Source organism: Trachypithecus francoisi, unplaced genomic scaffold (genome assembly GCF_009764315.1).
Source record: "Trachypithecus francoisi isolate TF-2019V2 unplaced genomic scaffold, Tfra_2.0 Lachesis_group10, whole genome shotgun sequence".
In the NCBI taxonomy this organism is placed as follows: domain Eukaryota; kingdom Metazoa; phylum Chordata; class Mammalia; order Primates; family Cercopithecidae; genus Trachypithecus; species Trachypithecus francoisi.
The window spans coordinates 38,972,390-38,999,985 of record NW_022681455.1 but is presented as its reverse complement, the minus strand read 5'-3'; the positions used below and the strand labels follow the sequence as shown (position 1 = coordinate 38,999,985).

Below are 27,596 nucleotides of genomic sequence, written 5' to 3'. Positions count from 1 at the left end.
ATAATTCAGTCTATTTCCATCCCAGCAGTGGATGATTTTTAAAATAAGAAAGTGTCTTGGGCATATTTCTGTTCCTTCCGCAAGAAGGTTCCTGGGACTGGGTTGCATCAGAAAGGACATTAGTGAAGACTATCAGTGAATTTAATCCTGAAATGGAGAGCTAAAGCTATGACCAGAAAAAATAGCAGCATTCATGGCCAAGTGACACAGGAGCATGCATTGAGCTAAGGAGGTCCAGGCAAGGTTCCAAGAATAAGATGAGCAGGGAGACTGAAAGCCAGGGGAGCCAAGGGGAATGGGGCCAGGGACAAGTTATAGTTGACCTGGCTGCAGAAACTAAGAAGTGTTCTGGTATACCACAGTTGTGCACCCTTGAAAATGTGGCCCCTAAGAAGCTTCATGGAAATGGACACTATTTCTTTTAACTCTTCTCTTCTATTTACATTGCCTGGTCCATTCTAGGATTTCCCTGGGTTTTCTTAGTAAACATAGACTGATGTATTGTGTTCTGGAGTATTGAGGAGGTGGGGTATTTAGGTGTGCTTCCCAGCACTGGGCTGTATCCACTTGCACGAGAAGCACTGATCTCAGGAGGAAATCTTTCAATATTTCACCACTAAATATGATGTTTGTTATGGCATTTTGTAAAAAGAAACTCTTTACCTAATTAAGGAAGATCCCTCCCAGTTTGCTGGAAATTTGATCATGAATGGGCATTGAATTTTACCAAGTGCTTTTTTTTCATATTCATCAAGATGACTACATTATTTTCCTGGTTCTTTTTTTCTATAATGATGACATACTTTGATAAATTCACTTAAATTCAATAAATATCAGAATTTCTACTCAAAAAGAGCAGTGCAGAACATGTAAAGATGAATAAAACTTGGCCAACAATGAGTTCGTGGTACAGCAGAAATAAAAGATAAATGTGCAAAGAACAATAACTTAAGTCAGATTCTAAGTCCACAACAGAAGTGCAAACAAGACATTGTGAGGATTCAGGACAGGCTATATTGTGCTGGGGACACAGAAAAGTCGTGATGGAGGTAGTGGTGGATATGGACTTTGAAGAATATCTGAGATTTTTATCTGGGATATAAGTGGAGGGTGGAAAAAGACATTTTTGTTAGTAGAAATAGTATAAGCAAAAATATGGGGGCAGGAGGTTTAGAACTCTGGGAACAGTGTCTAGGAAACACTGAATATCTCACATTGGTAGTTGAATTAAAATATCAATAGTAACAGAATCCCTAAGGGTGTCAGGAATGTTGGAATCCTGCCCTTGTCTACCCCCACCTTAAAATTAACACCTTATTAGACGCAAGAACCAAAGCCAGACTCAGTAAGCTACGTAGTACCCAGAGCCTGAGCAAAGTTGGCATGAATGGTCTTGAACTGAGGGATCACAATATTCTATTTGCCACTTTCCTATAGGACCAAACCCAAGGCCCGGAACAAAAGCCACATTCAATATTAGCAAAAACAATGGAGTCAGGGAAATGTACAAGGAGGAGGAGGGAGGATCCAAAGAGAGAACAAAAGAGAGAAAAGAATCAGAGCTGTTGCCCCAAATTGCTGTTACAAAACTCAAGAGTGTGAATTAGCAAACATTTGTCATGGAGATGACAACTTTATGACTGCAGATTCAATTGAAATTTTGAAAAAGTTTCATTGATTTCAAGATTACTTTCCCCTGCACCAAATGCTACATACCTGCAAATCATTTTCTTTTTCCTTTGATTTAATCCAAGTTTTGCCTTGAGTTTGTGGGTCTATGAGGAGTGGGTATCTGGTGGCCTTTGTCACAATAATGCCATTCTGAATTGAGAGATCATCTCCTGGTAATCCCTGTAGCCCCCACTCACCAATCTGAACAACAGGAAATGGATATCACCATTCAAAGGAGAACAGGAATGCCCTCATTAGTAATTAAAAGTACCATAAAGTAAAATAATTTAAAATATGGACATTATTTTCCTTTGAGACTAAGAAATTTGTACTTCTAAAAAAGCAAACTTGTAAATGTGAACAAAATAACATTCACATAAAAAAAAAACAAATTTATAATTTAATGAATCCCTTCTTTAATCACCCAAAACAAGGTTTATCCTTTTGCATTGCATTTTCATACTTAGGGGAATCATAGGAAGTTGACTGCATATTGAACCTGATTTGGGGTTAATGGAGATAGTGAATATAATGAGATGTCAGAAGAAGATAAGTCCCAAGCAATTAGCCCCTGATAGCTTCCCCTTCCGGCCCTTTGGTTCTGCCTGCATGATGTACGGGTGATTGCATAGCTGGAGATAAATTAGATGAGTTATTATATTACCAGGAGCTCATCAATGACACTTTTGTGAATATTTCCTTCTCCAAAGTTAGAGCAGATTGCCAGCCTCCCGCACCATGATCAATAAAATCACCAAGCCAGGCGCAGTGGTTCATGCCTATAATCCCAGCATTTTGGGAGGCTGGGAGGGTCACTTGAGCTCAGGAATTTAAGGCTGCAGTGAGCCATGATCACACCACTGCACTTCAGTCTGGGCTACAGAGCAAGACTTTGTCTCTAAAAAAATAAAATAAAATAAAATAATCAGAGATCCAATGAGCCAACCAGCCTCCACCTTTGTTAAATTATCCCAGGACTCCCAAAGGCCATAATTAATAAAGAATATTCTGGCCCACGTTGCTTCACCAGTGCCCAATGCATCTACAACACATAATCTATTCCCTGTAAGGGTGAATTCAACGATGTTTGAATTGGAAAAGATTAGTTTTTAACTTTTAAATACAGATAACATGAAATTAATAGCTTGGCATCCCCTAAGGAAACAGCAACTGGAGAGCAGATTTGCAAATCAGAAAAGCAACTCATGAATACAAATTGCCTGGAAAGCATTTATTACCACAGAAGCTCTGCAAGATATACTGGAAATTGACAGTGGCATCAAATTCCCAGCAAGGAAGGTTAGTATGAAAGGCCTTGCTATTACTTAGGGTCATCAGAACACGCTATTGTGTTCTGTTATTAGACACTCAAAAAGATAGCAAATAAGGAAAATAAGGTTAATACCAGCATAAATCATGCCTACATTTGCCTAAAATGTTTGAAAGAGAGTATGACTTCACAGGAGTGATGTAAATCATGAAGAGTTATAAGAAGGGCCCAGTATTAGCAAGCCTATATCTCTCAAATGATCTTTCAGTTCATAGCAATGCAATTGGTCTTAATTTGGAAGCAAGATTACTTAAAACACAAAGAAACATTTATACCACAAAGAAAATTATTTTTAAAAAACTCTTAAGTGCTTTCAAATCAATCTTTCTAGTTAAAGAAAAAATTTAATGAACCTGGGTTTCCTCTTTTTTTATGAGATGGAGTTTCTTTCTTGTTGCCCAGGCTGGAGTGCAATGGCGTGATCTCGGAACCTCTGCCTCCCCAGTTCAAGTGATTTTCCTGCCTCAGCCTCCTGAGTAGCTGGGATTACAGGCACGTGCCGTCACGCCCAGCTAATTTCTGTATTTTTAGTAGAGACGGGGTTTCACCATGTTGGTCAGGCTGGTCTTGAACTCCTGCCCTCATGATCTGCCCTCCTCGGCTTCCCAAAGTGCTGGGATTACAGGCATGAGACACTGCACCCAGCTGGGTTTCTTAGTAAGTAAGAAATAAAGTGAGATTGAAATTCAAATAATATTGGGAAAGTAAAACTTACGGTTGGAGGATCCACCAACATTGAAATAAGATTCAGGTTTTCGGTGAAAGGAATTTTCCGTGCTCTCAACTCCATTTCCCATTGATCTTTAAGCAAATAGTTCCTAAATATCTGATTGAAAGGACCAAGGTAGGAAAGGAATCCCGTGCACAGCAGAATATCACCTACAAGTCTGTGAAGAAAAAACACACAGCCCCCTCCCCAAAGTGAGTCACCTGACATGTTTTAAGCTCTTCTGCTAAGTTGTTTGAGAGGTCACAGTCTTGCTCTGTTACTGGGGGAAATCCTTCTTTGCCCCTGCTTAATGCTTGGTAGCCAGGCATGGAAAAGACCGTGCAAAGTGGAGCCCAAAACCCAAAAGTGGGTGGGAGTAGCCACATGTGGGGTGGTCAGGAAGCAAGAAAGAAGGCTTCCTCCTGAAGCCTACAGGTCGTGAGCCTTGGTACTGTGCAGAAAGTATCTTCCCCCATCCTGTCCCTTGGTCTTGTTCAGATTTCAGTCTTATGTTAAGCCATTTTTTCTTTCCCCTCCCTTTTTATTTATTTATTTATTTGTTTGTTTGTTTATTGCCATTTTCCTGCTCCCCTCTCATTGCACTCTCTTTTAAGTTTTCTAAGGACACCAATAGACACCAGCGAAAGACAGCCTTGCATTTACAACAAACCATTGATCCACACTTTCAAAGTCATTGAGGTGAAGCACAGAGAGCATCTAGATGGCCCTGGCAAATCCAAATAATATCAAAAGCACTCTCATACTGAACCACAGCTGAGATGTAAAATATTTCACAAAATCTTCTTCACCCTCTATAGTATTTCACCTAAGAGTGCATGATTTAAGTTGTAAGCACTGTCATAGATGACGGGATTCAGAAATGAACACATGGAAATGAAGGAGAAAAGCATTTCACCGTGGAAATGGACTTTATGTTCTCTAATGCCACAAAGAAAGAGTGACTGTGAAGAAGACCCAGATTCGCACCTATTAATCTGAGCTTTGAATTCTTTACTTTGCTGGGTCCATCGGACTTTTTCTCCACTCAGCCCATCGATGAGAGTGGAGGCGGCCTGCATCTTTTTCCGGCACGTATCAGCATCATTAAGCAAATCCTGCAGCCATAATGGGAGAATGTCTCAAAAAAAACTTTTCTAAGTGCTTAACACAAACATCCATTATTTTCACACATAAAAATACACAGGGGAATTTCTTAATTTGCAAAATAATATAACCTAAAAATACAGTATGCATGAAACTTCACATATTAAATTTTGATCATTCATAATACAGTGATTTTACCTTACGAACATTCAAGGAAAGCAATTTTGTAAGACAGAATGCAAATCACATAATTTATCTTTTAGTCAGATAAATTAAAATAGTATTTCTATTAAACATTTTCAAAACAGAATCAAATCAATAAGATTTGCCCTTTCGATGTCTTGGATGCAGTAATAATCCTGAGTTCTTTGCCATTTACAAAGTATTTTCTCCTGGAAAAATCTCAGACAACAGTAGCATGCAGCAGCTGGCTGAGACCAACTCATAAGAGCCAATTGTTAAATTTTTAGAGTATTTGTGAGCTGGTGCTAAACACAGCCTTTATTAAAAATTAAACTATGTAAGCTTACAATTAAAAAATTATATTAAAAGCAAAAGTAATAAATAACAAAAGCTTACTTCCTAATTATTTAAATGTTAATATTATCTATGCTCTTGACGTTAAGGCCGTTGTATCTGGATGGTGGAAATAGTATGCAATGGTGTACTGCCATGCACTTTTTCCCAAATCTGTGCTCAGTGACGTTACATTGGTAGTTTAGAATTGCCAGTGATGGGAGTATTTCCACCACAGAAATCAGCAAATATTACAAATCTGGGCTTTCCTGTCCCCGCACGGCACACTAGACTGTTAAACATTTACCAGACCACCACTGCTTACATCCTATCCCAAGAGGTCATATGAGGATCCCCATTTTACAAACAGAGCTAGGTAGATTGCCCCAAACCATACAATTAACAAATGTCTGAGCTGCATCTCAAACCCAGTTTTCTAACCCTCAAATCAGTGATGGTACAGCTTGATCAGTGAAAACACACACAAAAAAATTTTGAGCACCAAAGATCCAAAACAGATAGGCATGCTGGCCAATATTTTGTCATCACAACGATTTGCCTGATTTCCGAATATAGCATGCTCTTGTATAAAGTTTCAGTACACCATTTTGGGGATTTTGTATATTTAATCTCACCATTTTCTCATTCATTGCTGCATCAAATTTTGCCTGTACTTTATCCAGCTCAGCTTGCTTCTCATCCAGCAGGGCTTGTGCCTTCCCTAACTCAGCATTAGCAACTGCTAACCGGCCTTCCTGTTTGGCCAGGTTGGCCTGAAAAGAAGAAGACATGGTTAGTGTATTAGCTGCACGAAACAGTCATGATTGTAATTGGTAGATAACACAAATCACATAATTTCTGCACTACATGGGACTTTTGAGCTCATCTGTTTCAGTGTCTTCGGCTGGGAAAGCAGAGAGTCTTGGAGGGTATTTCACTACTTTTAAATTTTTAATTACTGGCCAGGTGCAGTGGCTCACGCCTGTAATCCCAGAACTTTGGGAGGCTGAAGATCACTTGAGCCCAGTTCAAGACCAGCCTGGGCAAAACAGGGAGAAAAATAGAAAAATTAGCTGGGTATGGTGGCTTGCACCTGTAGTCTAAGCTACTCTGGAGGCTGAAGCAGGAGGATCGCTTGGGCCCCGGAGGTCAAGGCTGCAGTGACCTGTGATCGCAATACTGCACTCTAGCCTGGATGACAGAGTGAGACCCTGTCTCAAAAAAAATTTTTTTTAATTATTAATGTTCAATAAGAAAACATGGAAAATGCAGCAATGTATAGGAAGGAGAACAAAAGTTACCCCGATTTTACTCAGACATAACCTGTGAGTGTTGTGTTAGGAAGTTGGTAATTGGCATTTTGATTTTTTTTTATTTCATTTCGTTTTATGAAGGTCCCAAGTCCCTCATGAACATCAGTTATGTGACTGCACGATATTCTACATGTTGGATGTATCATAATTAACCTTTTTCCTACTCGTATACATTTCTCCACCCCCCATCTTTAGTTATTACAAATAATGTTGTGAGTATTGGGTATGTAAACATTTAGGATTGTTACTTTGCTACAATGTAATTTCAAAGATTCTGCAAGTGAAATTACTGTAACAGTATTTCATGTTTTTCTAAGTCCTACAATGTGGTAATGATCTGCTTCTTATAAATTTAAAATAATCAGTAAAGTAATCTAGGCCCAAAGCCTTCTGGGGTAGAAGTTCTTTGATACCTTTCTTATTTTTGTTCTCAATGTTTATTTGAATTTAGCTCCTTTTCCCATAACATTTTTATTTCATTTAGATTTTCTAATATATTTACATATAACTATGTAATATTTGCAGCCTGGCACAGTGGCTCACACCTATAATCCTAGCAGTTTGGGAGGCTGAGGGAGGAGGATTGCTTAAACCCAGGAATTCAAGGCTACAGTAAGCTATGATTGCACCCCTGCACTCCAGTCTAGGGGCCAGAACGAAACTCTGTCTCTTAAAAAAAAATTGCTTTATAATTATTTGAATCTTCACATCTAGAATTATGAGGATTTATCTTTCTATTTTCATTTGTTTTTATTTTCTTCTTGATTAGATTTTCCTGGAATATTTCTTACAGTTTTGTTTTTGTAAAGCATAGGTTCTTAGATTTGCTCATTAATGCTGGCCAGGAGTGGTGGCTCACACCTGTAATCCCAAAACGAATGGCTGGGCCGGGCGCAGTGGCTCACACCTGTAATCCCAGCATTTTGGGAGGCCAAGGCAGGCGGATCACGAGATCAGGAGATCGAGACCATCCTGGCTAACATGGTGAAACCCCGTCTCTACTAAAAATGCAAAACAATTAGCTGGGCGTGGTGGCGGGCGCCTGTAGTCCCAGCTACTCGGGAGGCTGAGGCAGGAGAATGGCGTGAACCTGGGAGGCAGAGCTTGCAGTGAGCCGAGATCACACCACTGCACTCCAGCCTGGACGATAGAGCAAGATCCCATCTCAAAAAAAGAAAAAAAAGATTTGCTCATTAATTCTGCTGCTTTTCTCTTCTCTAATTTTTAATGTTATTTTTATTGGCTCTAATCTGCTTTCCTTAAATTTCATGTGTATGTATGCTTATGAGTGAGTATATACTTTAACTCTTAAGTGGAATGTTTAGTTTCTTTGATGCATGTAAGGGCTAAGAATGTCCCATTTTGGCCATATCACAGAAGCTTTGGTAACTCGTTTATTTTCATTATGTCCTAATTAGGAATCACTGACTTCATTTTAATGTAAACTTTCCAGTATTATTGCTTATAATCAGAGAATGAGACCCCAGGATTTTTTGCTTTCAGGAATTTAATCAAGGTCCTCTTTTACCATTGAATATAATTAATTCTTATAAATGTTTCTTGTACTCTAGAAATAATTTCTTTTTCCTTTTTCTTTTTTTTTTTTTTTTTTGAGACGGAGTCTCGCTCTGTCGCCCAGGCTGGAGTGCAGTGGCCAGATCTCAGCTCACTGCAAGCTCAGCCTCCGGAGTAGCTGGGACTATAGGTGCCTGCCACCTCGCCCGGCTAGTTTTTTGGGTTTTTTTTTTGTTTTTTTTTGAGATGGAGTCTTGCTCTGTCGCCCAGGCTGGAGTGCAGTGGCCGGATCTCAGCTCACTGCAAACTCCGCCTCCCGGGTTTACGCCATTCTCCTGCCTCAGCCTCCGGAGTAGCTGGGACTACAGGCGCCCGCCACCTCGCCTGGCTAGTTTTTTGTATTTTTAGTAGAGACGGGGTTTCACCGTGTTAGCCAGGATGGTCTCGATCTCCTGACCTCGTGATCCGCCCGTCTCGGCCTCCCAAAGTGCTGGGATTACAGGCTTGAGCCACCGCGCCCAGCCTGTTTTTTGTATTTTTTAATAGAGACGGGGTTTCACCATGTTAGCCAGGATGGTCTGGATCTGCTGACCTCATGATCCGCCCGTCTCGATTACAGACTTGAGCCACCACGCCCGGCCTCTAGAAATAATTTCATATTCTTTGTTTATACTGAAGAAAGTTCAAAGTAGTTATTCAACCTGAAAAATAATATCATGCAAAATTTCTATATAATTACTAATTTATGCCTACTCAGGATTGCCCCTATAATTTACAGGGCCCAGTGCAAAATGAAAAATGTGGGGCCCCTTGTTAAAAAAAATTATTAAGAATCTGAAGACGGCAACAGCAGAGCATTAACACAAGGCCCTGTGTGCACACCCAAGAAGCTGGCCCTATGCCTACCAGGGGTAGCCACAATCTCAAATTACAATATTATTTTTGTTAATTTGATAGCATGTGCCACAATCTCAAATTACAGTATTATATTTGTTAATTTCCACTGAAAATACTAATGGATTTGCTTTATATGATTTGATGCTATTTTATTTATTGCATAACACATTAATTGTCTTCACTATGGATCATAATTTTTATCAACAAAGAATAGCTCTTTTCTGATGTGTGTGTGTGTTTTGTTTTTTTCTTGAATTCTACATTTATTGTAAGATTTCTCCCTTGGTATCTTTTTGTTGGGGTGTTTTTTTTTATATTCTTCCTATCATTTCTCTTTGTTGAAACTTTTTATTTTAAATTGATTTTCTATTTTTCTCGAAGTTCCTCATGCACAGGTTTTAAAGAGGCAGCGATTTCTCTAAGGCTTATTATGAAAAAGAGTAACCCCCTGCCCACCGACTCATCATTATCCATTCCACAGAGCAACCACTTACAATACTTTTAGCTTTGTGGGGGTGGGGGATTGAGACAGGGCCCTGGAGGCAGTGTGTATCTGAGTGACACATTTCACGAATCCTTGTACTCCTAAGAATCTCTTTCTGTTCCCTCATACATGAAGACCAGCTTTGCCCATTATTGAGTGCTTAGACCCCAGCATTTTCCTCCTCAAAACGCTGCATATGTGTTTTCATTATCTTCTAGTATTTAGGGTTGCGGGAAATCTGCAACATCTTGATTTGTCTTTTGTGAACAACCTTTTTAGGTTTTGTTTGCTTCTTAGATTGCATTTAAGGTTCTCCTCCTGTCTTGGAAATTTAAAACATTTCTAGTGTCAAGTCTAATTTTTATAAGTTTTGTTTGAAATACAGTCATCAAATTCAACCTCCAAACCTAATCTCCAAACTTCAAAGAAATGGCAAGTTTTTCTGCTTATGACAGCTTGATTATTATTCCCAAGAAACTCATTTCCTGTGTAAGTTAACACGGTGGTTTCAGTCACTTGCCTGCATTGTCAAGAAACATGTAACAGATACAAAAAGAAGGAGAAACTTTGAGAGGACACAGAGAAAAAAGACAAATTTGGTAACAGGGACATCTACCTTTATCTAAACTACACATTTTCTTTTAATAGCAGTAATACTGATAATTGAATTTATGAAACATTGATTTACTGGGAGAAGGAAGGAAACTTTTACCTTCAGAGGCAACACTTCTCTATTGATGCCATAAAATATTGCCATAGCAAGTGTCCAAGACAGGAGACCAGCCACATTCCCACAGACTTTCTTGGCACTTTCAAAAGTGTAATCATCCATATTAAAATATGGCTGTAGTAGCTCAACAGTCTCTTCATTTATAGTGTCCTTAGGGAACTGCTGAAGGCTCCACAGGAATCCTGTTGCACTCATCAACTGAAAAATAGTATTATAACCTGTAAGTTCTGGAAGAAAATAAATACTTTCTTCCTGAGTTAATATGTACTTCTAAATTGAATTTTCTCAAAGAAGTAACAGTTGATTTGCTCTAAATATACAAATTGAGACTATTGGCAGTAGCCAACCTAAATCTGTAAATCACAAATTGTCTTCTGGATTCCATGTGGAAAGAGTAAAGAAGAAAAGCTATGTAAGTTTTCTTTCTGGTAAGTGCATCTGAATGCCACCAACCACACAAGCCCCGTTTTGAAGATTGGGCTGGGTTGACACCAAGGCTGTGCCAATACTAGGCACCGGTTCTGGACAGATGTCATAAAAAGAAGGCATTCAGCGCCGGGTGCGGTGGCTCAAGCCTGTAATCCCAGCACTTTGGGAGGCCGAGACGGGCGGATCACGAGGTCAGGAGATCGAGACCATCCTGGCTAATACGGTGAAACCCCGTCTCTACTAAAAAATACAAAAAACTAGCCGGGCGACGAGGCGGGCGCCTGTAGTCCCAGCTACTCGGGAGGCTGAGACAGGAGAATGGCGTGAACCCGGGAGGCGGAGCTTGCAGTGAGCTGAGATCCGGCCACTGCACTCCAGCCTGGGCGGCAGAGCAAGACTCCGTCTCAAAAAAAAAAAAAAAAAAAAAAAAAAGAAGGCATTCAGCTTTAAATCTATCTCCCTTTACATTTTATGTGATGCAGTTTAAGATAAACTTTTCAATACACAATGATCAACTATTGTCTGCCAGTTTGTCTGGTCTATATTGAGTGTCCTGGGCTGAGGATGCCTGATGCAGCTCATAGGATTGACAAAGATAGACTTGACTTACCTTTAATGACTCTCCCCATGATGGCTTGCAGCAAGGTTTTTCTGGATCCATAGTAACAGGGTCAATTTTCTTTTGAAATAGTAACAGAACACAGTCCATGATTCTCATAATAAGATGTGGTGGTTTTGCAAGTTTCCTGACTGTGGCAATATCATTTGGCTTGATAGTCTATATTTGGGATTAGGGATCAATATTTTGTTTGTTGAGTGGTATTAATAGCTACACAGAAATCTAATACTTTTAAATAATTACGATAGAAAACTTTAAAGCATATTTTCTCTCCAGTTCCAAGATTTTTGCTTAGTGGCTCTTTCATTGTTATTTTGGTATTTCTGTTTGTTTATTTGTATGTATTCTTTTTTTCCCTTTTGCTCCCAATGAATTGGTTTAAAATATCACTACCAGGCATTGCCATCACAGACCTCTGTTAATAAGTCCCATTGATATGTAACATTTAGATAACCTGCATCTTCAAAGTACAGGGTCTATATTAGGTGTGGAGATTAAGAGGGGATACAAAGCCCTGAATATCAGAAACCTCACCTTCAGCCTTCATTTTGAGGGCTTCCCTGTCTATGGCGGGGGGAGGAATTAGAAGGAGACAAGAGAAATTACTGTAATATATGGCTCATAAAAATATTTTTGAAAATTTCTATCCATTGGCTGGGTTTGGATTAAGACATTGCCTGACCATCAAGGCAAGAACTGGGAGACCATATGATCAATAACATGTTCTAAGACTCCTTTGGTTCGGTGATCTCTCCCTTTTGTATGTTATAGTAAGACCCCTAAAGGAAGTAGGGGTGCAGAATGTGTCCTGGTCATTGTGAGCATTTTATTAAATTATTATCATAGATTTATTTATTCATTTAACAATTGCAGGCATTCTCCCATATAAAACAAAACAAACAAAAATAGTCTTGTCCTCATAACCTCCTGAAAAATGGCAAAGAAAATACAATTAACCTACATAAGGATTTCTGCCATGACAGAAGCATGTGAGTGACAGGAAAACAAAGGAAGGCCTTGAAGAAGAACTGAAAACTTTCCAGGAGGAGTGAGGTCTGGGCCCAGATTTGAAGATTGACTCTAATTAGGCAAGGAAAGTTAGGAAAAGCATTCCCGGCAGAGGCGGAGGCACGTTTAAAGGTAACAGACCCTGACCATTCTTTCAGAATCCTATACATTTTTCTGGATGACTGGATCGCATTGTGTGTAGGGACAAAATGACAAGATACACAAGTTCAAGAGATAGACAGGAGCCAGGTCATCAGCAGGAACAGAAGCACTAATATTTATTGAGCACTTTCTATGTACCTAGCATTTTGTATTAATTATTTTTAATGCTCACATTGATTCTTTAAGGATCAATGAGATATTATAATCCCCACAGATACCCAAGAAAGTTAAGTAAATTTACTCCAGATCATATATACGTACATACATACATATATGTGTGTGTGTATTAGCAGTGTGTACGTATATACACGTGTATATAAGTGTGTATATATCCACATATATGTGTGTGTGTGTATGTGTACGTATATACACGTGTGTATATAAGTGTGTATATATCCATATATGTGCATGTGTGTATATGTGTGTGTGTGTGTGTATTATACATAGAGGTTGAATGCAAGGCTGCCTGCCTCCAAAGCTGTGCACCTTTTGCCTCACAGCTGTGGATGCCTAGCTCAGGACTTTATCCTAAGAGCAGTGGAAACCACAGGAAGATTTTAAAAGGGGGCATGACATAATCTGGAAGGGATGGTGCAGATCTGTGTAATCTGAATTTCTCATAGTTTAGGCCACTAACCACTAGCATTATTTCTCAGTTCTCGTGGAAGGCCAATTTGTGGGATGAAAATAATATAAAAGGTGAGGACTTTAAAAAAATTAAAACTTAGAAAACTGAATTGACACATTTGTTTCCAGACTCAGAGATTATCAATCACATTAAGAATTCAATTAAGTTTTCTGATGAGCTAATTTCATGTAATGAAACATGATGCCTTCTAGGACTTGTGTTGGAAGGGGTAACAATGCACTGCTCACATTCAGGGCTGCTTCTGCTTCTTCCAATGCAGGTTTGGCTGCCTCGAGCTTGCTTTCAGCTTTTACTTTTTCACTATCAATTTCATCCACAATTTTTTGGGCTTTGTCTTTTACCTCCTGTACTTCGTTTTTAATTTTGGCTGAAGCCTGAGCGCTTACTGTGACTTCTGCTAATACCTGTTAAGTTGAGCAAACACATCAAAGCAAATAGAAACCTTTCAAGCAAAATTTATAGATTTGAATAGTGAGCAAATATTTATTCAACATAATATAAACACGAATAAGAACAAATTTATTTCCTATCTAAATTGTCTATATTTTAAGGTGCATTAAAGTAAATTCCTTTGAGCAGTTCCTCGCAGTTTTCCATTTTCTAAGCTTTCCTTAGGCTTAGTATATAAATAAATATTTAAAGCTTTCAGAAGAAATAGTATTTTCACTCTACAAATTTGTAGAAAATTAAAACAATTCAAGGAAGTATCATAGAATAAGGGCAAAACCCCCTATTAAGCCTTGTATAATAACAATAGAAGTAGCTAATGTTTACTGAGTGCTTACCACATATGCCAGGACTATGCCAGTGCCTCCCCTATGTTAGTTCACTCATTTCAGTAACTGGCTAGGATCAAGACTGAAGTATTTATTCTTAACTGACTCTTGGTGACTGGAAGCTGAAAATTTGAGGCTAGAAGGCTGTATAATAGATTTTAAAAAGGCAGCACATAGGCCGGGCACCGTGGCTCACACCTGTAATCCCAGCACTTTAGGAGGCCGAGGCAGGTAGATCACAAAGTCAAGAGACCGAGACCATCCTGGCCAACATGGTGAAACTCCGTCTCTACTAAAAATACAAAAATGAGGGAGGAGAATCGCTTGAACCCGGGAGGTGGAGGTTGCAGTGAGCTGAGATTGTGCCACTGCACTCCAGCCTGGACAACAGAGCAAGACTCCATCTCAAAAAAAAAAAGAGAGAAAAAGCAGCACACAGATATACCTATCTCCTTGAGAGGAGTATGGATTTTTCCTCTTTCTTTTTTTTAAAAAAAAGAAACTCCACCAACTCTTCCTCTTATTCTTTGCCCTCCTTGACACATATAAGTGAGATTTGGGCCATCCCAGAAACCTGGAACATACAGGGACCTTAAACAGAAGAACAAATATAACTCATAGTCAAGCAGAAATTTCATAAACAGATGAAAAAGAATAAGAGAGACAAACAGAGTAAGAGAAGAAATAATAGTTTTAGGCCAAGTAGCAAAATTAATAGTTCAGATATACGCTGGTATAAGTTAAACAAAAATGTCTAAGTCTTTGTGAACTCTATCTTACCAGGAATTGTCCATAGGTTTATACCCTCCTTGTTCTTTAATACCATTTTAAAATAATGCATTTTAATATGGAAAAATATTCCTCATCAGTGATAAAATAAATGCAAACTCACTTCATCTGCTTTTACGGAAGCCACTGCCAACTCCTTCTCCTTGACTGCAAGATCCTGAGAGAGTTTAGCAACAGATTCACTTGCCTCCATTAGTTTATCAAGACCTTTACAAATACACACATATATACTTCTGCTGAGTATAGGTATATGCCTTCATCAAATATTTAATATTTACTATTTATAAGGTACTGTACATGTAATATAACAAACACAAAATTGTATTTGTAGACAAAAGCTTTAAAAACATACATATCTTAAGAGCAACAATATTGACTATATTTCTGAGTTTCAACAGGAAGGCAAAGAAAACAGCTCTGACTGAAGAATATCACATAGCTACATTTAAGGGAAGGTCACAATGTCCTATCGAATAAGATTAGTTCAGCCAAGATACTTATTTGACAAATTTATACTCTCTTTGGCTTTGTAAACAGTTTTTGCTATCATTTTTTGCCTTTGAATCATATTGCAGCTGAGGTGGCAAATGAGATAGAAAATACATCAACATTTTTGTGGTTCTCTTTGCTATAAAAATGAAAATAACTATGAAAATTTATGTAACAGACTTTGCAACTTTTAGCTGTGTAGAGAAAAAGAACTGGTTAACTGAATGGCTCATATTCCAATGGGTTCTATGTGCTGGGATGTTGGTAAATATTTAAATCTGGGTCACTGGGAGAAGGGGAAGCCCTCATTTTATATTGTCCAATTTCTGTAGTGTAAACACTCTCACCAAGGCTGATTTCACGCTACCAAAAGATTCTCAGTACCACACGGTTATGCAATATTCCTACCACACAGACAGAAGTAAATAACCTCAAGAACATTAATATAAGAAAGTAGAGTAGGCTGGGTGTGGTGGCTCACCCCTGTAATCCCAGCACTTTGGGAGGCCGAGGCGGGTGAATCACCTGAGGTCAGCTGGAAACCAGCCTGGCCAACATGGCAAAACCCTGTCTCTACTAAAAATACAAAATAAGCTGGGCGTGGTGGTGCATGCCTGTAATCCCAGCTACTTGGGAGGCTGAAGCAGGAGAATCACTTGAACCTGGGAGGCAGAGGTTGCAGTGAACAGAGATCACGCCATTGCACTCCAGCCTGGGCAACAGAGCAAAACTGTCTCAAAGGAAAAAACAAAAAGAGTAAAACTAAGAAGGGATGAGTTTGAGCATTTATTGTCTTTATTTTAAATCCAATTTGTTTAATTGTAAATATACATGAGTTAATTTTTAATAAAAGTTCCTTTTAACAAGCAGATTACAAAATTCCTAAAAATTTAACATTGTGCTCTCAAAAGCCACTATGAGTTGGCTTCAGCACACTACTGATCTAAAGCATCATATAGGAAAGCTGCAAGAAGATGAATCATGAGAAAACCGCAGAAGAAGTCTTCTTTTACAGTCTTCTCTCATCGCTATGACTTCACAGACCTTGGCGCTCAGTTATGCTATGTGACCGAGTGGTTTTTGTTTTGTTTTTTTCTTGAGACAGGGTCCCACTTTGTCACCTAGGCTGGAGTGTAGTGGTGCAATCTCAGCTCACTGCAGCCTTGACCTCCTGGGCTCAAGTGATCCTCCCACCTCAGCCTCCCAAGTAGCTGGGTGTATAGGCATGCGCCACCACGATGCCTGACTAATTTTTATATTTTTGTAGAGGCAGGGTTTCACCATGTTGCCCAGGCTGCTCTTGAACTCCTGGGCTCAAGTGATCCGCTCTGGACATATAATCTGTTCCAATGTTTACTTTTGCTAGTTATACTACATATACCAGACACTTGGAAAACTCTTGCTTAGGTACACAATCTCTTTTTGTTTTTATTTGTTTTTGTTTCTATTTTGCCTTTTTCTTTATTAGCAATGTAGGGAACATTAACATGGCAATGTTTATACAAATCAAGGCAAATCAAAGTGAAACCGAAAACTGAAATTGTTGTTCATTCCCAAAAGCTGGCTTGTCCCCATCTGCCAGCAATGGCTCAGTGACTCAGCACAGGGGACCCAGAGTTGAAAGAGCCAGGAGAAATGGTTCTACAGAGAAAATGGGCCACTTCTGTTTAGATTTTCTTCTGTTCAGAGTTTCCTGACAGGTCAAAAAACCCTCAAGGGCATCCTTTAAAATTGTCTACTACTAACAAAGTGAGTATTTCATTTTCAAACAAAATGTCCACCAAACAAAATACTGAGATCCCTATCAAACAAACCCTGTTTCCATTCCATCCCATTCCATTTCATTCCTCTTACCAATATTCATACGTTCAGCTTGTTCATTAATGAATTTCACCTTTTCAGCATAAATGTTTTTATAACCATTTATAAATGAGAGGTACGATTTGGGAGTCACATGTGCTCTTCGACGGTATCTGAAAGCCAACATTAAAAGGACCATTTCAATCACTGTGGATACACCCATAAAATGACACCTTTCCCAAGGGAAATCAGTGTGATCCTGTAGAGTGATTCACTCGCAGGAAGACAGGATTTGAGCATGGTTTCCCAGAGCTGAAGTGGAAAGAGGGCTAAATCTGTCTGATGTTTCGACCCTGAGAGGGTCTTTGACTTCACCCTTAACTCCAACTCTGTTTCCTTGTCTGGAAAACTGAGAAAAGAATATCTGCTCTACTTCTCCCAGAATTTTGTGAAGATCAAATAAAATCGCATACATTAACACCCTATGTGAAAGTTGGTGTCAACAGTGCAAAACTTTAAGGTTCTGGACAAATATTAGGGGTAAGTGGTTGAAATGAATTTGTGGTGTGATCCATTTTCATTCAAGTGATATTTGCTACAGTCTCTTCACTGCTGGATCAGCTGGGTGGCTTTACAGAAGCAAAAACCAATGTCTCCCCAGTTCACCGGATTGGCCTTGAAATCAAGGCAACCGCACTTGATCCAAATGTCCACTTTATTGTGGGCTTTATTACAAAAGGTATAATTTTATACAGAAGAAGCTCAAGCGAAAAAAGGGCTTTTCACGTACTATAAAATTATTTAACCTTTTATATTAATTTAAACTTTTGTAGTTTTGAAGATGTTTAATGTTTTTAAGTTTTTTTTAAAGATCTTGGGCATATATGTGACTATCATTAAAGTGTTATAAAAATATTACATTCAGAATAAACTTCAACAACCTAAGAACATATAAAAAATTGAAAAATATACCCAAATTTTCAAAGTAAAGAAACAGATTTTTGTAGCTGCACAAAGGTAAAAGTTTATCTCCACAGATGACGTTCGCAGGAGGAGTTCAAATAGAAAGAAAATCTTCTTTTTTTTTTTTTTTTTTTGAGACGGAGTCTTGCTCTGTCGCTCAGGCTGGAGTACAGTGGCCGGATATCAGCTCACTGCAAGCTCCGCCTCCCAGGTTTACGCCATTCTCCTGCCTCAGCCTCCCGAGTAGCTGGGACTACAGGCGCCCGCCACCTCGCCCGGCTAGTTTTTTGTATTTTTTAGTAGAGACGGGGTTTCACTGTGTTAGCCAGGATGGTCTCGATCTCCTGACCTCGTGATCCGCCCGTCTCGGCCTCCCAAAGTGCTGGGATTACAGGCAGAAAGAAAATCTTCTTAACAGTAAGAATTAATACACACTGATTTGCCAAGAGAATTTGGGAGATATTATCTGGAATTATTTAAAAGGGTGGTCTGGGAATGGTTTTAAGTAAAGAAAAAGGTATGGAATAAACAAACTTTTGTGAAGCAGGAACCTCAAAGAACAGGAATTTCAAAGCAGGAATTTCAAAGAACGGGCATGGAACTTCTCACCAACCTGTTGATAGCAAAGTCAACAAACATTAGAAACACAGAGGGGTTATAAGTCAGCTAGAGAGAATCAATGAAAGTGTTACCCGAACTCTCTATGCAGAAAAACAGGCATAGCCTTTCTGGGGATCCATGCTGGCCCATTTGTCAGTCTTATACAGTGACTGTCATGCTTTGCGGGGAAAAAAGCTGTTTTTGCATAGTTGACACCAGCTTTCACATAATGAACACGTCATTGCTACTTTTAGTGAGTGGTTTTCCCGTAGTCAGTTAATATTTTGTTTCATAGTTATCTGGCATAGAAACATTGGTAAGACTGAGTAATGCAAATAGAAATTCTAAATACTCCCTCAACATAAGGCAATAAAGAAGCATTAGAAACAGTGTACTTCTTTAATCAAAATAAATAATGCATTTGAATAAGAAACTAATTTTAAACAGTGGTGATGAATTAGCTAAGTCATTTTCTTTTTTTTTTTTTTTTTTTTGAGACGGAGTCTCGCTCTGTCACCCAAGCTGGAGTGCACTGGCCAGATCTCAGCTCACTGCAAGCTCCGCCTCCCGGGTTCACGCCATTCTCCTGCCTCAGCCTCCCGAGTAGCTGGGACTACAGGCGCCCACTACCTCGCCCAGCTAGTTTTTTGTATTTTTTAGTAGAGACGGGGTTTCACCGTGTTAGCCAGGATGGTCTCGATCTCCTGACCTTGTGATCCGCCCGTCTCGGCCTCCCAAAGTGCTGGGATTACAGGCTTGAGCCACCGCGCCCGGCCCGCTAAGTCATTTTCAAAACAAAATTAAGCAGATGAAATAAAGCAATTCATTAAGTATCTGTTACTTTGAGGTTTGGAGGATAAAAAGGTATTTAAGTGTGGATACTAGTTCGTTTTTAAATCTTGTTTCCTTGCCATCTCTTCATATATAATTACTAGAAAATCAAAGGAAGAAAGATCTAAAAATGCAGCTAGGACCTCATGCTCAATCAATAGGAAGAGTCTTCTGCTGGATGTTACAATGCATTCCTCTTGGGAGTACATGCTGTGGTTCCATAGCGATGCTGCTCATGTAATATCACTTACCTTTGGAAATAACTTTCACAGCTCTCTGAAACCATGTCATGAAACAGGCCCATTGTTTCTACAACTTGTCTTTTAATTTCACTAGAGCAGACAATATTATAGTCTGAAAGGAAGTAGGAGGCCACAGCAATGAGAGCCTCCCTCGGCCAGAGGCTGAACCAGTCCATAGTGCAACCTGATATCAAGCCAGGAAATTTCAAAGAACGGGCACGGAACTTCTCACCAACCTATTGATAGCAAAGTCAACAAACATTAGAAACACGGAGGGGTTATAAGTCAGCCAGAGAGAGATTTCTGCAGTGTGACCCAACAGAGTGACATCACCAATTTGAAAATGAATCTTCTTGGGCTGCAATCATATATAAATCGAATGTTCCGATGAAGGGAGCAGATACACTCTACACTCTTCCCTGTCCTGGGACTACATCTACATTATTGCATTCAGTTCTAGGAACTCTCTTTTAAGATGAAACTGATAAACTAGAACACTTTGAGAGAGAGGGCCAGGACAGCAAAAGGCATGAACACTGGGACAAGTGAGAACAGCTGCAGGAACAGATGTTTGGTCTAAAAAAGAAACAACTTAGACAGCCTTGCAAAAACCTTCTCCAAACATCTGAAAAACTTTACATGGAAGAGGGATTGGGTTCATTGTATAGGCCAGAATTAGAATCAGAAAAGTACAGAGACAAAATTCTATTGATTATAAATAAGAGCCTTTTGGCAATTAGACTATCCAAGAATGAAGCAGGCTGCCTTATAAATTAGTGAGAGCCCCCAGAGCAGAGCTGTCAATAGAACTTTAAGTGATAATAAAAATGCTTTATATGGGCTGGGCGTGGTGGCTCACGCCTGTAATCCCAGCTCTTTGGGAGGCCGAGGTGGGTGGATCATGAGGTCAGGAGATCGAGACCATCCTGGCTAACACGGTGAAGCCCTGTCTCTACTAAAAATACAAAAAATTAGCCGGGCGTGGTGGCGGGCGCCTGTAGTCCCAGCTACACGGGCGGCTGAGGCAGGAGAATGGCATGAACACGGGAGGAAGAGCTTGCAGTGAGTGGAGATTGCACCACTGCACTCCAGCCTGGGCAACAGAGCAAGACTCCGTCTCAAAAAAAAAAAAAAGCTTTATATATACGCTTTCCAGTGCGGTAGCTATTAGCCACACAGGACTACTAAGCACTAGGAATGGAGCAAAGCCAGGCGTGGTGGCTCATGCCTGTAATCCCAGCACTTTGGGAGGCCCAGGCGGGTGAATCCCTTGAGTTCAGGAATTCCAGACCAGCCCGGGCAACATGGCAAAACCCCATGTCTACAAAAAATACAAAAATTAACTGGGCATGGTGGCACATGCTTGCAGTCCCAGCTACTTGGGTGTCTAAGGTGAGAGGATGGCTTGAGCCTGGGAGGTTGACGCTGCAGTGAGCCATGATCATGCCACTGCACTTCAGCCTAGGCAGCAGAGCAAGACCCTGTATCAAAAATAAACCAATTGCATTGGGAGTTATACCTGATGTAAATGACGAGTTGATGGGTGCTGACGAGTTGATGGGTGCAGCACACCAACATGGCACAAGTATACATATGTAACAAACCTGCACGTTATGCACATGTACCCTAGAACTTAAAGTATAATAATAATAATAATAAATAAAAAAAATAAAAAATAAACCAAACAGTAAGTAGAAACGGGGCTAATTAATCAAAACTTAAGTAACCATATATGCCTAATGGCTACTATATTGGGTAGCACGATGAGATAGAGATTTTCAAACCTACCTCAGGGACATTTTAGTAAAGCTGATATGTCTACATGGGAGGTGGAGCTGGACGAGATTACATCACCCAGTCCCTTACAATTCAAACAACTCATGTCTCTAGGTAATTAATGAAAATTTCAGGTTATGCAATATTTTTTAATAATATGAATATTTTAAATTATGCTGGAAATGAGAATTTGGTCAATGGAGATTGTGTGGTACAAAAGTGTTAATTTTAATTCCATGTAAAAATATTAATTTCTAAGATCATTATCTAATCAGAGAAGGTAAACCAAGTATCTTTAAATAAGGAACTCTTTCTACGTAGATATAAATAAAAATAAAAACTCACTGGAGAAAAGCAGAGAACAACATGTAAGTTCTTCCTTGATCTTGAAATGAAGTATTCATACAAATTATCAAAGGTAGGAGGATGGCGAGGCAGTTCCCTCTTCATCACTGAAATCAGACCTTGGGTGATTTCATCCATCTCATCTCGTGCAAACAAATTGGAGATCTTTAAGGAATGGACAAGGAAGTGTTCTGTATTTTAAGAGTTCTCCACAGTCAATTCACTGCCAAAGTCCGGTCCCTTTTTTAATTTGCATGTCATCTTATTTCATATTTTCTTTCAGCATCTCCACTGTCAAATCTGATTTGCCAGAGATTATCAAGACTGCAACTTTTTACTGAGCAGCTCAATCAAGAACTAATTGTGTTTTCTTGTGCTCCAATAGCTATCACCAAAAAGCCATCTCCACCACCACTCAATCACCTCTTTAAGATGTCCATGGGTGCCCTCTGTACTTTGACTCAGAGTCAGTCTAATCAACTCTGACTCCAAAATACTTAACTAATTTTTGCACTATTAAGCATCTGTATACCATGGTGCAGGGAAGAGTTAACACAGCAGGCTTAATCTTGAGAAGGGTGTGCTTGCAGAGTTGAGCCTGGGCTGTTATCAGGGAACTTAGCTTTTGGAATGTCTCCTCCATTAGTAATTGATAAGGTTGTTTTGCAGTGCCAACTAGACTGTTTACACAAACCTTGTGATATATGGTAAATATCTATCTGCTTTCCTTCTAGGAATCTGGAACTTTGGTAGTTGTAGCTAGGCAGGAAGTGACTAATGACCAACCCTAAAAAAAAAACCCACTGGACTCTGAATCTCAAGTGTGCTTCCTGAACAGAAACACAGTGCATATGTTACTGCCCTTCACATTGGATGGAGAGGACGTTCTGTATGGCCCCTTGGCAAAAGCATAGGAAGCTGGAACATCAGTTCCATGTTCCTGGTACATCAATTACTCCACAAGATGAGTCTTCCTCTCTACTGATCTGGCTCTGCATCCTTACTGTGTTGCTGCAATAAATCTCCACCATGAGTATAACTATCAGTTGAGCATCCCTTATTCAAAACGCTTGGGACAACAGTGTTTCAGATTTCAGATTTTTTTCAGATTTTGGAATGTTTGCATTTTACTTACTGGTTGAGCACCCCCAAATCCAAAAATCTGAAATCTAACATGCTCCAATAACGAGCATGTCCTTTGAGCATCACATCAGTGCTCAAAAAGTTTCAGATTTTGGAGCATTTTGGATTCCAGATTTTTGGATTTGAGATGCTTGACCTGTATATGCTGAGTCTGGTGAGTCTTTCTAACAAAGTACTAAAGATGTGAGGGCTCATGGAAGTGCTGATACAAGCGGTTTCGGAAGTGGTGGTGCAGACATCCATTTACAACTAACAGAACTCTTTCAACCATTCTATACTCCTCACTAGTATGTAGATAGACAGACAGATACTTTGCTTCTCCTAAAATAAATTATAAGACCAAAGTGAAGATTGAAGAGACAAGTAAGGAACCATGTTCAAAATTAAACAAAGCATCTGGAGATGGGCAGCATTCATTTCACAGGAACTTCAGAAAATCTACTAAATCTCATACATTAACCATGTCTACAATCAAAAATGTACTAAACAGCCTCACTTTCAAAAGGCTGCTGCTTTTTCTATTCCAATATAATTTATATATTTACAATATGGGCTTTTTTGCTACTTTTGAGACTTACCTCCCCTGAAGATAGCAAGTTGTTAAGGTATTCTAGAAATGCCTCATCTTTTATTTCATTGTCAGTAAAGATGAAAGTGATGCCTTTTCCATCAGCACCAGCAACTTTGTACAAAGATTTTAAATCATCTGTTAGATTAGTCACATTGTAAGACCTAAGAAGAAAAGTGATAGAAATTTTTAGGTTGAAAAATACATAGTCGGCTGGGTGCAGTGGCTCACACCTGTAATCCCAGCACTTTGGGAGGCCGAGGCGAAACATGGTGAAACCCCATCTCCACTAAAAAAATACAAAAAAATTAGCCAGGCGTGTGGTGTGTGCCTGTAATCCCAGCTACTTGGGAGGCTGAGGCAGGAGAATCGCCTGAACCCAGGAGGCAGAGGTTACAGTGAGCCGAGATCACACCACTGCACTCCAGCCTGGGCTACAGAGCAAGACTCCGTCTCAAAACAAACAAACAATCAAACAACAACAACAACAAAACCATAGTCATAATTTATCCCAAAACACAATAATAGCCCATGATTATTAGAGCATAATCTGTACCTGCTCCATAGATACTAAGTAATGGTGCCTGCTAGAAAATACAGAGATTAGAGCTAGAGAGTGATATATTACCATTCAAAACAAGTAAGTTTTGTTTAAGTTGAGAACTGAGAATCAGGGAATTTACCAAAAGTGATCCATGAAGCGTAAGTGGGAACAGAGAAATGAACTTTTAGTCCCTGCAATCTGATTGTCCTCAGCAACAAATTTTGTCCGAGTAAATATATGTACAATATCTAAAACTCATCTGAAATTTGGATGAGTTTGGTTTGGTGAAAAAGTCACAATAAGTTATGAATAAAATTAATGATAAATTGTATATAGTGGTAATTTGCACAGCTCATTAAGTGGCTAGGTACAAAGAAAACTCACAGAAAAAGATGCATTATGCAATATGGTATAAATAATAGAAATGTTAGATGGTTACAGATTATGGAATGAAAAGATCTTGGTCTTTGTTTTTTGGCTTACTCTGTTTTGAATAATGTGTGTGCTACCAGAGGTGATGAGATGTGTAAAAAGAAAGCAGACATTATCTGAAATGTTGTATGTAAATCTTCATGGGTAAGCTAATGACAAGGACTAAAAGGTAATCCTCACTGGAAAGAGGTGTTACAATGCAAGTAATAGGAAGTAGGCCATGGGTCTCACAGAAAGACTATGAGCACTGGAACCAGAAAGATCTAGTGGCCTGATGCTGTCAATGTAATCCTCTCACTGACTGGCCAGTCTCTGAACTGATCAGTCAAAGATGTCAATTTGGCTGATTTTTTAAAGAATTAGACTGACTGTTATATATTGCACATAGAGACAGTCACCACACACCCCTTGTCCAGATCCTGATCTCTCTTGTTTCTTTCTTTCAAGTTTTCCAAAAGTGTTCTCTGTGCTTCTTCTCTTCCTTATGCAATGTGGCTTGTGTGCCCATCCACTCCACTGAAAGTTTTATCATGTTGACTATCAGCTGCCACTTTTCATGCCTTAACATTTTCAGATTTTTTTTTTTTTTTTTTTTTTTGAGACAGAGTTTCACTCTTCTTGCCCAGGCTGGAGTGCAATGGCGTGATCTTGGCTCACTGCAATCTCCACCTTCAGGGTACAAGCGATTCTCCTGCCTCAGCCTCTTGAGTAGCTGGGATTACAGGTGCCTGCCACCATGCCCAGCTACTTTTTTTGGTATTTTTAGTAGAGATGGGGTTTCACCATGTTGGCCAACTAGTCTCGAACTCCTCACCTCAGGTGATCTGCCTGCCTCGGCCTCCGAAAGTGTTGGGATTACAGATGTGAGCCAGGGCACCCAGCCAGCATTTGCAGATGAATTATCTACCTGCTTAGTTTCTGAAAACCACTCTGGATTTCCTCCTCTCTGTCTTGCCTCTTCTTCTCACTCTCAATTGCAAGTTCCCTTTCTCTATGTTGGGAGACCACGGAGTTCTTTCCACAGCCATCTTTTCTTTCCATGATGCACCCTATTCATACTCCCCATGACCATAAAAGGGTTCCCTCTACTGAGACATCTATATTCCTATTGCAAGAACCAGAATCCTCTCCTGAACTCCACATCCATGAGTCTTATTATCTATGGAAACTGTTCTGCAACACCTCAGACTCAAATGTACGGAACTAAATTGTCACTTTACCCTTCAAAGCTGGTCATTTTTTTATTTATTCAACACATCGTTTTACAGAATTGGTTAAAACTAAGCATTTAATAATGAAAATAAAAAAGACAAATATTACAGTGGTCCATTCTCAGGGATCTTACAGTTTAGTGAAGGAGGTAGAAATGTATGTGGACAAGTACTTTTTTTAATGCAGTGTGGTAAGTACAGTCATGCATTGCTTAACAATGGGGATACATTATGATAAATGCATCCTTAAGAAATATTGTCACTGTGGCCGGGCCTGGTGGCTCATGCCTGTAATCCTAGCACTTTGGAAGGCTGAGGCGGGTGGATCACAAGGTCAGGAGTTCAAGACTATCCTGGCCAGTCTGGTGAAACCCTGTCTCTACCAAAAATACAAAAATTAGCCAGGCATGGTGGTAGGCACCTGTAATCCCAGCTACTCGGGAGGCTGAGGCAGATAACTGCTTGAACCTGGGAGGTGGAGATTGCAGTGAGCAGAGATCGCACCACTGCACTCCAGCCTGTGTGACAGAGTGAGACTTCTTCTCAAAAAACAAACAAACAAACAAAAAGAAAACACTGTAATTGTGGGAACATAATATAGTTTGGATGTTTGTCCCCTCCAAATCTCGTGTTGAAATGTAACCCCCAATGTTGGAGGTGGGGCTTGGTGGAAGGTGTTTGGGTCATGGAGGCAGATCCCTTATGAGTGGCTTAGCACCATCCCCTTGGTAATGAGTGAGTTCTAACTCTGAGTTCATATAAGATCTGGTTGTTTAAAGGAGTCTGGGACCTGCCCCCTGACTCTCTCACTCCAGCTATCACGATATGACCACCTGCTGCCCTTTTGCCTCCCACCATGATTGAAAGCTTCCTGAGACCCTCACCAGAAGCAGGTGCCAGCACCACACTTCCTGTACAGCCTGCAGAAACTTGAACCAAAACAAACCTGTTTTTAAATAAATTACACAGTCTCAGGTATTCATAACAATGCAAAAACTGACTGATACAAAACAGCACAGAGTATACCTACACACACCTAGGCTATACGGAATGGCCTATTGCTCCTAAGCTACAAACCTGAACAACATGCTATTGCACTGAATACTGTAGGCAATTCTAATGCAATTGTCCATATTTGTGTATCTACCTAAACATAGAAAAGGTACAGTAAGAATACAGTATAAAAGATTTTTAAAATGCTACTCCTGTATAGGGTAGCTCCATTATAATCTCATGGGACCACCATCATATACATTGTCTGTTGTTGACCAAAATGTCCTTATGGGGCACACAACTGTACCACTAGAGAACTCAAGAGTGTCACGCTGGCCTTCCTGTTCTTTCCTCCTCTTCCTGCATATTGGGTCAGTTACTAAGTCCTATTAATCCTGCATACTTTAAACTGTCCCTGTGAGTCTTCCTCTCTATTCCCACTTTATCTGCTGTTATAAAATGTATCCAGAATTTGTTGTAATCAAGTGTGGTAAGACACAAAGACACAGGAACGACTGTCATGAAAGAAGATGTTTATACTCAAGGAACCCTAGAAACAGGAGGGGGCTTGACATGCTAGGTAGGGTGACATGGGGAAACACCAGAGTCAATCAGGAGGCACAAGGAGTGATGGGAAAACACAGGCAAGAGCCTTTATTGTGGTTTCCATGAAAAGGCAAGGCAGGTAAGCAGAATAAGGATTGGCTAGTTTGAATAATTGCAGCAGCCTCTGGGGCATAGGAGCTCTCCCTTGTTGACTGGTATGTTGCCCTGGGGTGATTAGGGCAGAGGAATATCCTAATCCACCGTGAGATGCCACTACACACCCACCAGATAGAGGTGGTGGTTGGGAGTAAGGACTCTGAATTGGTTGGTTTGCATATGAAAAGTATTCTTCTGGAGGAGTTGTTTGAATCTCTAAGAATTGGTTACCCTGGAAAGGTCAGTCTCTCCCTAG

The 27,596-nt window shown here is 39.7% G+C and overlaps 1 protein-coding gene across 1 annotated transcript in view; it reads right to left on the bottom strand.

Moving 5' to 3' along the window:
- DNAH8 (dynein axonemal heavy chain 8) overlaps positions 1-27,596 on the bottom strand; it is a 334,964-nt gene that overhangs the window by 112,770 nt on the left and 194,598 nt on the right. The window contains exons 63-74 of the mRNA XM_033217044.1: positions 23,469-23,622; positions 21,748-21,912; positions 19,636-19,862; positions 17,045-17,163; positions 14,805-14,908; positions 13,364-13,540; positions 11,309-11,476; positions 10,252-10,467; positions 5,966-6,103; positions 4,698-4,825; positions 3,717-3,888; positions 1,717-1,872 (exon numbers count right to left, since the gene is read on the bottom strand). Of these exons, the coding sequence (XP_033072935.1) occupies positions 1,717-1,872; positions 3,717-3,888; positions 4,698-4,825; positions 5,966-6,103; positions 10,252-10,467; positions 11,309-11,476; positions 13,364-13,540; positions 14,805-14,908; positions 17,045-17,163; positions 19,636-19,862; positions 21,748-21,912; positions 23,469-23,622 (1,924 nt within the window). The remainder of the gene's footprint in view (positions 1-1,716; positions 1,873-3,716; positions 3,889-4,697; positions 4,826-5,965; positions 6,104-10,251; positions 10,468-11,308; positions 11,477-13,363; positions 13,541-14,804; positions 14,909-17,044; positions 17,164-19,635; positions 19,863-21,747; positions 21,913-23,468; positions 23,623-27,596) is intronic.